Source organism: Parastagonospora nodorum, assembly GCF_000146915.1.
Source record: "Parastagonospora nodorum SN15 chromosome Unknown scaffold_1, whole genome shotgun sequence".
Classification (NCBI taxonomy): Eukaryota; Fungi; Ascomycota; class Dothideomycetes; order Pleosporales; family Phaeosphaeriaceae; genus Parastagonospora; species Parastagonospora nodorum.
Genome location: NW_001884549.1, coordinates 327,150 through 339,150, shown reverse-complemented (window position 1 = coordinate 339,150; position 12,001 = coordinate 327,150). Strand labels below are relative to the sequence as shown.

General features: G+C 50.6%; 6 protein-coding genes across 6 annotated transcripts; 4 read left to right on the top strand and 2 right to left on the bottom strand.

Moving 5' to 3' along the window:
- Window positions 1-1,220: 1,220 nt before the first annotated feature.
- On the bottom strand, window positions 1,221-1,514 carry SNOG_00138 (hypothetical protein; the record flags this gene model as incomplete). The annotated part of the gene is made up of 1 exon (XM_001790781.1): window positions 1,221-1,514. One exon carries the CDS (start codon window positions 1,512-1,514, stop codon window positions 1,221-1,223), a length of 294 nt encoding a protein of 97 aa, XP_001790833.1.
- A 2,149-nt stretch (window positions 1,515-3,663) lies between these two features.
- On the top strand, window positions 3,664-4,888 carry SNOG_00137 (hypothetical protein; the record flags this gene model as incomplete). The annotated part of the gene is made up of 2 exons (XM_001790780.1): window positions 3,664-3,730; window positions 3,789-4,888. The coding sequence occupies 2 exons, from the start codon at window positions 3,664-3,666 to the stop codon at window positions 4,886-4,888; spliced, it is 1,167 nt and encodes a 388-aa protein (XP_001790832.1).
- Window positions 4,889-5,681: 793 nt separating this feature from the next.
- Window positions 5,682-7,344, top strand: SNOG_00136 (hypothetical protein; the record flags this gene model as incomplete). The annotated part of the gene is made up of 2 exons (XM_001790779.1): window positions 5,682-5,691; window positions 5,903-7,344. The coding sequence occupies 2 exons, from the start codon at window positions 5,682-5,684 to the stop codon at window positions 7,342-7,344; spliced, it is 1,452 nt and encodes a 483-aa protein (XP_001790831.1).
- A 126-nt stretch (window positions 7,345-7,470) lies between these two features.
- SNOG_00135 (hypothetical protein) lies at window positions 7,471-8,400 on the bottom strand (the record flags this gene model as incomplete). Its single annotated transcript, XM_001790778.1, has 1 exon — window positions 7,471-8,400. The coding sequence occupies one exon, from the start codon at window positions 8,398-8,400 to the stop codon at window positions 7,471-7,473; it is 930 nt and encodes a 309-aa protein (XP_001790830.1).
- Window positions 8,401-9,988: 1,588 nt separating this feature from the next.
- SNOG_00134 (hypothetical protein) lies at window positions 9,989-11,213 on the top strand. Its single transcript, XM_001790777.1, has 3 exons — window positions 9,989-10,255; window positions 10,310-10,491; window positions 10,659-11,213. The coding sequence occupies exons 2-3, from the start codon at window positions 10,473-10,475 to the stop codon at window positions 11,081-11,083; spliced, it is 444 nt and encodes a 147-aa protein (XP_001790829.1). The 5' UTR covers window positions 9,989-10,255; window positions 10,310-10,472; the 3' UTR covers window positions 11,084-11,213.
- A 209-nt stretch (window positions 11,214-11,422) lies between these two features.
- On the top strand, window positions 11,423-11,885 carry SNOG_00133 (hypothetical protein; the record flags this gene model as incomplete). The annotated part of the gene is made up of 2 exons (XM_001790776.1): window positions 11,423-11,622; window positions 11,675-11,885. The coding sequence occupies 2 exons, from the start codon at window positions 11,423-11,425 to the stop codon at window positions 11,883-11,885; spliced, it is 411 nt and encodes a 136-aa protein (XP_001790828.1).
- Window positions 11,886-12,001: the final 116 nt, after the last annotated feature.

Sequence of the window (12,001 nt, the reverse complement as noted above, 5' to 3'; positions counted from 1 at the left end):
CACAGTCTCGACTGCTTTTGGAAAGTAGAACGGTAGCTATGCGGTCTTCAAGCAATTCCAAGGTTGCTCGCCGCCGTGCTGCCTCGCCTGTGGTCGTTTCTCCGGGCTGTTGGGCCTGCATATCTCCGGTAACGGCTGGATGGCGCACCCCAGAACGCCTGGGGCAGCATCGCGTCTTTTCTCCGGGCGTGGGCAGGGGAGACCAACCCTGTTCGATAGACCTTTGCCGATAAGCGGAGGCATCCTGCGAGGCAACACAGTTGTGTTGCTTTTTCCTGTCAGCCGAAAACCACGTCAAGCAACTCCAAGGTTCAATAAGCTCTATGGACGGTGCGGCCAGATCCGATCGTACTTTCGTCCAAGGCCGACCGAGTGCTGCCCCGGGAAGCGGAGAAGCCAGAGGCATTTCCTTCGCAGCTTCCATCGGCTAAGAAACCCCCAAACTGAAAATTCGAGATGCGCAACATCTCGGTGCGAGTCTGAACGGATTGATTGCTCCGCGATAGAGGGTGCTGCCGCTGACTCGATGCGATTTCGTTTCTGTGGGGGCGCTGAAGCTCTTCCGCCAGCTCGGCGGCTCCGCCCTCACAAGCTTATCCCGCAACATCAAAGACCGCCGTCCCCACGTCAGCCTTCCCTCGTCGGAGCCATCCTTCAATTACGTCATTGCGCAAGAATTTGGACTTTGCAATCAAAAATCCGAAGGATTAGATTGCCTTTGATACCCGCATACTGGCTGGACATGCCGCTGCTCCAAGACGATGAACCGTCACGGGCCACCCACAAATGTCATCTTAGCGCATCACGTCGCGCCACGAGCAATCATTCGCACGAAATGAAAGAACATGTCCTGAGAGAGATGTAAATTACAAGCATACTAGAGAACTCGCCAGTATGAGGCGGGTCACGGCTGTAACCTCTACATTCACGAGAACAGACCTTGCCAATGCATTCACACACCGCCGAACAGGAACGTCCGTCATGAAAGACATGTTTAGATTAAAAGCTGCGAGGCATTATCTAATCGTCTTCGGAAAAACTTCCCCAACGCCATCGTCCTCGATACACGTCAATCCCATAACACATCAGGAACTAGGTGCTCGGGCACGTCACAAAAGTGCTAACAAAAGCACTGTTCCCAGTAACACAACCACCAACAGGCGCCGAAAACGCAGTTCCCGTGCAATCCGGTCCTGTATAGATCTCGACTGTTGCAACAATTAGCCTTCGCTCAGTGCACACACAACAAGCAGCTTACCAGAGCATCCAGCACTAACACTCAGTGTCTCGTAGCTGTTGATCGCACCGCCATCACCGAAACGATCGAGCGGCTGGCAAACGTTGCCGTTGCCAAAGATGGGATCCGCGAAGATGAGTTGGTTGGGATTGCAGCCTTTGCCCGAGTACTTATTTCCAACGGAAACGAAGTATCCGCCTTGGCGGGCTGAGAGGGCGGCGGGGGAGGCGGCGGCAAGGGCCGTGAGAAGGGCGATGGTGAAGGTGGTGGAGATCATATTTGATGGGATAAGTTGAAGTGAGAGTTTGAAGTCTGTTTGATAGAGAGTTCTCGACTTACAGTGTGGGTTGATGTCGATTGAAGTACCACGGTGACGCTTTTATACCTCCTCGCGGCTTCTACGGGCTCGCGCCTCGAATACCATCTAGACTCATCGTTGGGTTCAAGAAAATAGTTGCGGTGTATCACAGGCCAGTCACACGCTTCTCGCCGTCTCTCGAAACGTGAAGCAGTCCACAGCGCAGTATCGCAAGTCGTCCATTGGAGCCACCAACACTCAGATGACCGTATTCCTCATCCGCTTCAGGTTCCATTCGAAAGGCATTGGTCTATCGCCGTTTGGCAGTTCGTATTCAGTCACAGTCAGACGTAAGTGTAGAATTTCTTCGACCTGCAGACGTTAAGCCACCGTCACATTGGAACGTGATGAGAAAACTTCTCGCCAGGAGAATGTAGAGCTTCCACACTGTCAGTCAAAGCTTCAGTTCGCCGACCTTTTTGAGTCTGGAAGGTCTAGATCAGTGACTAGTATTTCTTGTGCTTGCGAACTTGCGACCAGTGTGGTCTTTGAAGTCAATAAATCTTTAAAGAAAAATCACAAGGTGCTCGTATGTGACGAGATGCACGGATAGTAACTGCTCAGCGCGCAGCATGTTGAGTAATACAGTGACGGCTTTCTGGTCACCGGGTCAGATCCCTGTGGCGCGGCTCCCACGTCTGCCTTCCGCAGTACACCGGTTGCATGGGGAGTCGCTAATTCGATCACAAGTTCATGCATTGAAGCTGACGATGCTGACTATGGTGTTGGAGGCTTCTATAGGTCCGCGATTGCTACTCCCTGCCTATGTGGAAGAGTGTAAGACAAATTTTCACTCGGTGCCTAACGTCGATTGGCTTAGTCGTCACTGTGGCTGACATTATGAAGCTTTACAAGAGAGGTATTCTGCGCGGTAGTGATAAAGCAGACGTGAGGACCTGAGATAGATGATCCAAGTCGCGGCTCGATCTTCTGTGGGTGTGAGCAAGCCATGAGCTGACAATGATGACTTGCCTATCCTGTCAAACCACCGCCACCTTTATTACCGACGTATTCTTGGAGTTCTCAAATAACTGTGTCGTTTTAATCGCCATGGACTTGTTTTAGGACATAAGGCTACATGAAGTTGTCTCTGGAATGCTCAACACACCCGTGCAGCTTGCGTCGGAGTTGTCTGATGGTGGGATTCTTCTTAGAGAATTCATGTATCATCTCTCTGTGATCGGATACAAGATGATCGCGCTTCAATCTAGGCTGAACTGTTGTTTGAATAGGTACTTTGAACAAGGCAGTCGCATGGCGCGGTACGGACAAGATGAACGGGGTGGAATTGCAGCCTCTATAATCCCAAAAGCAGATCTTCGGCAGTCCTGGACCGACATTTTTGAAGAATGAGATTAAGAGGAGTTAGGAGCACGAAGGGAGTGTTCTTCGGAGCTTCTTTTCGTTCTTGTTGGCCGTAGGTGGTTAGCGTACAGTGCATATCCGAGCGTATCCGCGCCACCAGATCATGCTCATCACACTCCCACCAACGCCCGCCGAACTGCCATCGCTTCCTGCAGAGCCAAGACATTCACCCTTTATCACCATGATTGCTCCTAAGATATCGTAGCAGATGCACCCATATCGAAAAGGCAGGGCGAAAGTGATGAATCTCGTAGGACGCGAACATTGAAATGGCTTGAAGCGCAGGTCAATTCACGAGATCTTCTCCCTGCCGAGCGTGCACTGCGCTAATTGCCAATAACATGCATAGATCCAATTCCGATGCCTCCAGCGATGTGCAAATCAAAACATTAATGGTAGACAAGCAACAAGTATAATTCTTCCCATGTCTTAAAATTTCATCTCCCAGTCAACCTTCCGTTCTTTTTGCTTCGTCACGGTCTTTTCAGTCTCATGATGCAACCCACATTCATTTGGTCCCTTACGGCTTTCGCTCTTTTACACCCCTCTTTGGGCGCCGAGTACCCTGTCCCTTCGGCTGTTAGCAGACCAACGCCTTACCGCGAGGCTCAGCCCAGTGCCATTTATTCATCGCTTCCAACCAGTCAACCTGAATACACACATCACAATGGCGGGCCACCTTGTTGCCGTGTAGTTTCCAAAGATGGGAGGTGCGGTGCTTCCAATGGTGGTGCCACGTGCTTGGGCTCCGGGTTCGGAAATTGCTGCGGGTATGTTGCCTTCATCATAAATGCCAATCATTGGACTGACATATACGTAGCCCTGAAGGACTTTGCGGAGGTGAAGTGGAGCAGTGCGGAGGAGGATGCGATTCAAACTTCGGTCTGTGCTACTTGTCGGACCCTTGGGAAGAGGGATACCCAGGCGGCTTCCCTATCTTCTCTGGCGGCAGTTCATCGCTTTTGAGTTCGGCAACTGAAGTCTCGTCTATGGATTCGTTAATCATGAGCGCGAGCTCGACGGTGGACCCAAACTCCCTTGGCTTAGGCTTGGGAGGCAGCGAATCGTCATCAGCAACGTCCTCACCCGTGAGTCAAGTGAGCTCGGAAGCAAGTTTAATCGTCACTTCCACAGACATGCCGTCTTCTTTAGACCTTGGATTAGGAGGTAGTATCACGACATTAGCTACAGTAATTCCTATCACCTCCGTAGATAGCTCGTCGTCGAGCGGCTTTTCATTGTCAGTGAGCGAGAGCTTCTCATTGAGCGATACCTCAGCCTCAAGTATCGTCTCAGCCTCAAGCACCGCATCTGGATCTGAGGCTTCATCATCGGGCATCCTATCAGCGTCTTCTTCGGAGCTACTGTCAAGTTCTCCAACACCCACACTATCGGCTAGCTTGGTAACCGAGTCTTCTTCCGCGGTATCGACATCATCCGATAGCACTATCGTCGACCCTATCTCTGCCGGCGATCAAAGTCTGTCGAGCTCAGTTATCGAGAGTTCCTCAACACTAGTATCTTCGATCGACAGTGTGTCACTATCAGCTTCCTCCACCGACAGCGCGTCCATCTCAGCATCACTCAGTGAGAGCGCGACTCTGTCCATTTCTTCCAGTGGGTCTTCATCCATCTCCGCGATCGACGTGGCATCCGAAGTCGCCGGTGCGCTTGACTCGATCATCGACTCCATTCAACCTACGCCAACCGCCTCAATCGACCTCACCTCTATCGTATCCGAACTCATCTCGCTCGTCGATAAAACAAACGCTCCCACGAGTCCTGCGGCATCTTCCTCTGAGTCGGGATCTGCTACGATTACAGGCCCTGCAAGCCCCACCTACACAGGTAACTCTGCTGCTTTTACGATACCTACGCTTATGTGTATAATGCTGTCTACGCTTGTATTCGGAATCCTACTCTTATAGGCTGCCGGTTGTAAAATGTCCGATCAAGACATATAGACGTCACGCTACGAATGATATAGTAATGTTAATGATGCCCGCTGGGCAATGTTCGAGAGAAAATGTCAGCGAGCCATCTCAGAGCTGCAAAGCGACAGGAAAACCTGCATGTTTCCACATCATTTTGAACGTCCTCCATTTCTGTGAAAATCGCTCGAAGATATTCAGGCTCTTTGACCAGCGGGTCCCAATAATTGCAGCAGCTCGTATCCCTGCTGATGCTGTGACGCAAAAGAGACATCATAGTATTGATCGTCTAAATGAATTTGTCTATGTACCAACCTTAACCCATAAGCACGACTAACAGATCACGCATCAAGTCGTGCACGCTCTAGGCGAACCCATAGCGTGAGATGTCTACTAGCAACCCCAAGAAACGTTCATTGCGATCTACAGACAGGGATGGTGAGATGATTCGTCTGCTAAGGCCCCAAACTTGCACAGTCATCTGGATGAGACTAACGCCACAAGAGTGTTATGATGCATCGGAGCTGGAAGGCGAGCGCTACCGGTAGAACGAGAGTCCCGAAGCTTTACCGGCACCATCACCACATCAAGACACTGCACATGCAGCGGCTGAATGACTCGCGTCGCCTAGCGTTGGGTACAAGCAAAATACTCCGCTTTCCCCACATCTTGAACGGTTCTCGTTGCGAGATCCACCAGACCTCGGAAATCGCTGTCGGTAGAAGGACCGAGTCGATACCTTGGCAAACGCGGTGGGAGGCAATAAATACTAGGTGATGGACAACCCGCAATGTTCTTGGGTTTGCTCTAGAAACGACATCTCCATATTTACATCGACCATGGCGTATGGATTGAGTGCTTGCCAACAATTGGCCACTTCCTTAAACACTATACCTGGTGTGAATGTGCTCAGTACTGCACATCTCACTAACAACACATCGATCGATCTTTCGGGACTCGTTCCATCATGCGCAAACGCTGTCGGATATAACGTGGCCAGAACGACTACAGATCTTTGTCGAGCTGTTTTGAACGTCAACACCAGCTCATCAAGTACCGATCGAATCGAAGCGTGGCTGCCTGACAATTGGAATGGACGCTTCCTCGCGACTGGTAACGGCGGCACTGGAGGCTGCATTGACTACGGCAATCTTCAGACGGGTGCTAGTTACGGCTTTGCTACTTTCGGTACAAATGGTGGCCATGATGGACAAGCTGGATATGACTTCTTCTTAAACAAGCCGGAAAACATCAATGATTTCGGGTACCGGGCAATTCACGCTGAGGCAGAAACGGGAAAAAAAGTCGTTGAGCACTACTATGGTCGACCAGGCGACTACAACTACTACATGGGGTGCAGTACAGGCGGCCGACAGGGCTACGAAGAGGCGATTCTCTACCCCGAAGACTTCGATGGCATTTTGTTGGGCTCCATGGCTACCGATTGGCTTCATATCGTTGCTTCCAAAGCGATTCTTGCGCACCGTCTTGGGTGGCCAGACCTCAGCTCGCCCAGCTACGTCAGTGCAGCACAATGGGCAGCCATAGTTGCGGCGCAAGTCGCGTTATTGGATCCTCTGGATGGCGTCAAAGACGGTGTCATCGACAACCCGACCCTTCACAACTTCGATCCTTCCATATTAGCTTGCGGTACTGGCGTGTTGAATTCTTCCGTCTGTCTTACCGCTGCTCAAGTCAACACCGTACGGGAGATCTACCAACCACTCGCAAACAGTTCTGGCCACATTGTTTACCCATCTTTCGAACTCGGTACACCCACTGGTGTCTTCTCCACCAATACAAAAGTTGACAACGGAACCACGATACCATCACTCAACTATGGCCTCGTTGATGACTTCTGGCGAGGCGCAGTGTATAACGACACCTCGTTCTCCTCGCTCAACTTCACCACGAAACACATGGATTTCGCGACCAATCTCAACCCAGGCGGCATCCAGATCGCTGGCGACAAGTCGCACAACGTTTCAGCGTTCCACGCGCGTGGTGGCAAACTGCTTGCATATCACGGTCGTGCAGATCCCACAGTCATGTCAGGTGTCGCGTCACGCACTTTTCAAAAGACTGCCGAAGCCCTCAATCTCACCTTGAATGAGATGCATGAGTTCTTCCGCCTCTTTTTTGTCCCAGGTATGGGCCATTGTGCAGGTGGTAACGGTCAGTGGGCAATAGGACAACCGGGCGTTGAACGACCAACTGCAGCAGGGTTCAACGATACGCAGCACAACATACTGTTGGCGATGGTGGACTGGGTGGAGAATGATCGTGCGCCGATTAGTCTTGTTGGCACGAAGTTTTTGAACGATACGATATTGGACGGCGTGGTGGAGAGTCAGAGAACACATTGCGTGTATCCGAATGCGAGTCGCTGGGATGGCGTTGGTGATTCGAAGAAGGCGGAGAGTTGGACCTGTCAGTTGGAAGGTGTCTTGTAGATATTCTTGCTCTCACATTGCGGAGAATGCCAACGAATCAATGCAGACCTCGGAAGTTATTTACAGCTGCGTTGTAGCCATCGTAATGCATTGATTTGGTTCTACTTATGCCGAGAATTGAGAGCCCTAGTAGCTGAACTCCCTCACCATTCCTGTCGCATCTGGACCCAATCGCTGCATTCGCTTGTTCCTCGACTGGTAGTAAAATCGCAGACCAATACATCCCAATGCAACCATGACTAACATGCCAAAGTTCACCCAATGACCTGTAGGGTAACCTTTCGCTTTCTCATCTGCCTTGTAGATCCAAACTCCAAGAATCTGTCCCGGCGCTCCCCAAGAAACGTTCAATGCGATGGCAAGACCAGCCGCAGCAGTACTGTGCATGTTACTGCTCAGCCAGCCCAGTAGTGGCGGAATACAGGAGAATGCCCCGCTGGCTGCAACGATCAAGCATCCGTATCTCGCATGATAAGCGTCTGCAGGAAGCAGTGCAGATACAAGGAAGCCAATCGCTCCTACGGTAGATAGGACCGCCGAATGAAGGGCGCGCGCGTTGAAGTAGTCTGATGACCACGCTGTGATGATCGAAACCACATAGGCCACTGCATATGGAGGTACCGTCATGAGCTGAGCTTGGAGATTCTCGTAGCCCAAGCCAGCAGTGATGGTGGGCGTGAACAAGCTTAGTGAGCTGAAAGGTGCCGAGATGCCAAAGTAGATGACATAATGCACCCACAGGCGGCCATCCAGTAGCGTCGCCTTCGCAGTCTCCCAGTTCAGGGACGGCGCGTTGCCTTTCGATCCTTCCTTTTCAAGTCGCGCGACCGCCAGTTCGCGCTCGGGTGTCGATAACCATGATGCTTCTTCAGGATAATCCGGTAGAATGAACCACACCGCGACCGACGAAACGCAGGAAGGGATTCCTTCCAAGATAAATAACCATCGCCACGCGGCGAGTCCTTGAACCATTTGCATATGCCCAACGCCATACGCAATCGCACCACCAAACGCACCTGCGAGCGTCGCGCTGGCGAGGATGATGGCGACGCGCATACTTCTTTCTCTTGAGCGATACCAGAATGTCAAGTAATACTGTTACAAGCAATCAGCAGAAGTTGTACCTGAGGTATTACACCAACACTTACCACCAGTCCCGGAAACAGTCCCGCTTCAAACATGCCCAACAAAAACCTCACCGCCGTAACTGTCGCATAGTTCTCTGCGCCTCCGAGACCTATTGTACAAATACCCCAACCTAGCATGAGGAAAGCAATCCAGCGGCTCGGCTTTAGTTTCTTTAGGAAGTAGTTGCTGGGCACTTCGAAGACGGCGTACGCGACCAAGAATACCATGAGCGCGATAGTGTACTCGTAATTCGTCATGTGCGTCGATTGCAGCAAAGACTCTCCAGCATTAGCATTTAATGTTTTTGCGTTTCCGATGTTTGAGCGATCGAGAAAGCATAGGAGATAAATGCCCGCGGCGAGCGGTATGATGCGGAGGTCTTGTTTCCATATCAATTTGCGAACTGCGACGGGGTCAAAAGCTTCGTCTATATCGTCGACATGTGGATTGGCCTGAGATTTGTGTGAGATTTCGAAGGAACGTGGAAGAGAGAAGGTGCACTAACCGCATGTTTTTGCAAATCCTTTTCGATGTCGTGGATGGATGCCATTTTGTCTCCTGAGCCTCAACCACGAGAGACGAAAGGTTAAAGCGATGGGCAAAACAATGAGCAAAACCCTAGTGGAGACTCAAGCATTTACCATAGAAAAGCTTATGCCGCTTACTTGCGTCCAAATTGTTGACCAGGCGACTTTAACGTAGAAGGGAAATGATTGACGAACTAATGCGGTGCGTTCAAGTAGCCCCGCGTTGTTGACCGACATGACTCGCTTACCTCCGCAATCGTCCCGTGCACTGTGTGCACTCTCCACATTGCACACGAAGTCCCCAGATGTGTGAAGGAGCTACTCATGTCTCAGAAGCAGACCCATTGAGTTCGACTGCGCGCACAACAATAGGATGTAATTTCTACACCGATTCATTTTTGAAATTATGATGTTCGTCTCATTGTCCTTAATCCAAATCCAGCATCAAACATTCATCTCCGGCTGGTCTTCCGCTTAGCCGCTCGTACACTTCCTCGCATCCCGTCACCGTCGTCCTCAGGTGATTTGTGTTAGACTAATACATGAGTTGTATTATTGCATCGACCATTGCTACCTTTTAGAAAGGATGTCTGGCGTGTTGGGTGCAGACCTGCGTCTGACAGTTTGTGATTGGTAAGAAACGCCCGGGCCTTTCAAAGACCTCGGGAGCTTCGGCGAATTGACAAAGCGTCCACCTGTCTTCACCACCAGATAACTCACGGTAGACAGACAATCTTGGAAGCTCTCGCGGTAGGCTCCGATATTTATCCATTCATACCATCCATACGCCATCATAGGCCCTATCGCGCCTTGCACGTGAAACTGTCATCAGCTCCCACCTTCGTCATCATCGGTACAACACTGCATCGACTGAAAATAGTGAATTACGAGGGTCCTCGATCTCTTTTCAGGCGCGTGGAGTACGACATAGATATAAAGCTTGGTGTCGTAGTTGCCAATCAAGGAAGAGACGGAACGCGCGCAATTGAGCACTTTAATGAGCCATTTCCCAATTGGGCATTGTACTGAAAGAGCACCCTGTTGGTATCGACACGCCATCCTGACAAAGCTGCCGGAAAACAGTGGATAACTTTTGCGCGGCGATCAAGATGGTGTCTCACTTGAGCTTGTCGCTCTGTCTATCTACTCTCATCTTTATCGTACCTGGTATATTCGCAACAGACCAACAGCCATTTGAATTCGGAGCAATGTCTACACCTCAGTACACACTACCACCCCTCCCGTACTCATACGATGTCAGTACCATGTCCTATGAGTACCCCGCACGCGTCATACTCACCTTCTGACAGGCGTTGGAACCCCACATCTCAGCCCAAATCATGGAGCTCCATCATAGCAAGCATCACCAGACGTACATCACGAATCTAAATGGCTTGTTGAAGACACAAGCCGAGGCGGTACACACCAGTGATATCACGTCGCAAGTGTCTCTACAACAGGGCATCAAGTTCAATGCTGGCGGCCACATCAGGTAAGCAGTAGTAACAAACACCGGCTTTTATGCCCTTTTGCTGACTTTCGTTTAGTAAGTTGAACCTCTTTCCAGCCTAACAGATCAAGCGAGTACCGCCATCCGTACACCCTTGCCGACACTCTTTTCGATATAACATACACTGACTGTGGCTTGCTCTCGACTAGACCACTCCTTGTTCTGGTCAAATCTCGCGCCCGCAGACTCAGCGGAAGCAAAGAGTAGTGCAGCTCCCGAACTGATCAAACAAATCAAGTCTATTTGGGGCGACGAGGAGAAGTTCAAAGAAGCATTCAATACGGCACTGTTGGGCATTCAAGGCAGCGGATGGGGCTGGTTGATTAAAGTTGACACCGGCAACCAACAACGCCTTGCGATCGTCACCACCAAGGACCAAGATCCAGTTGTGGGCAAAGGCGAGACTCCGATCTTTGGAGTTGATATGTGGGAACATGCCTACTACTTACAGTATCAGAACGGCAAAGCTGCATACGTCAAGAACATCTGGAATGTCATCAACTGGAAGACCGCGGAAGAGAGGTTCTTGGGCTCGCGTGCTGATGCGTTCAAGGTCCTCAAGGCGTCTATTTGAGCTGTCAAACCTGTCAGAGTGTCATCTGTCATCTGATGTTCTGGAGTACCGTGGTGGCATTCAGTACGCACTAGTTCAGCCAATCAGGTACCCACATGAAACATGCTCAAAGACACTCATTAGGACTCAACCCCAACTTGCGCAAACACCTCTTCCAAGTATCCTTGCCCATCTGTAGACTTGTCTATGTCTATACAGAAGTACATGCAAAAGCCGTATCCTCTCCCATTCTTCCATCAACCAGCCTTCTTCCTTACCTAAACACACTACCCTTCGCCCCCTTTACTATCTTATCACAACAAGCTGTCTAGTCACCCGACATTCAATCTGAATAACGAAATGTGTACCGGTAACTCAACGCGCATCAGCCAAGGGGGCTCAATAGCTGTCCTTCGACCAACACATCACCTCCAACGCACACAATCCGAAGATGATATGCTCCTCTTCTTCAGCAACAGATGTTCGAGTCGCGGGACAAGCGTCGAGTTGGAAGGCTGGAACGAGGAAGAGCAGAACGACAAACACTGGGTCGTCATACAGTGAGTGCTCGTAGCAAGAGTTATTTCTCAGCAGCGCTAATATGGAAGACAGTCGGGACGGCGACCTCTCTTCGTCACCACAACAAAGTGTTCCACTATATTCGTTCTCATTGGATTCGAGTATGGCGCCAGTCATGCAGCTGCCTCAGCGGCTAGATCTAGGAGTAGGCGACGTCGGTATTATTGGGCGCAGAGTCTCCGTGATGACTAGTTCTACTAAGGGGCCTCTAACAGTAGCGGAGGGCATCATCGGTTGGAATTGAAGAACAACAATAAGAAATCCTGTAATATTCCACATGCGAACCTTGGCGACTACCTCAAGACACTGATTGATACTCTGCAAGCAATGTGTAAGTCTGGACAGAGTCGCACGTATACT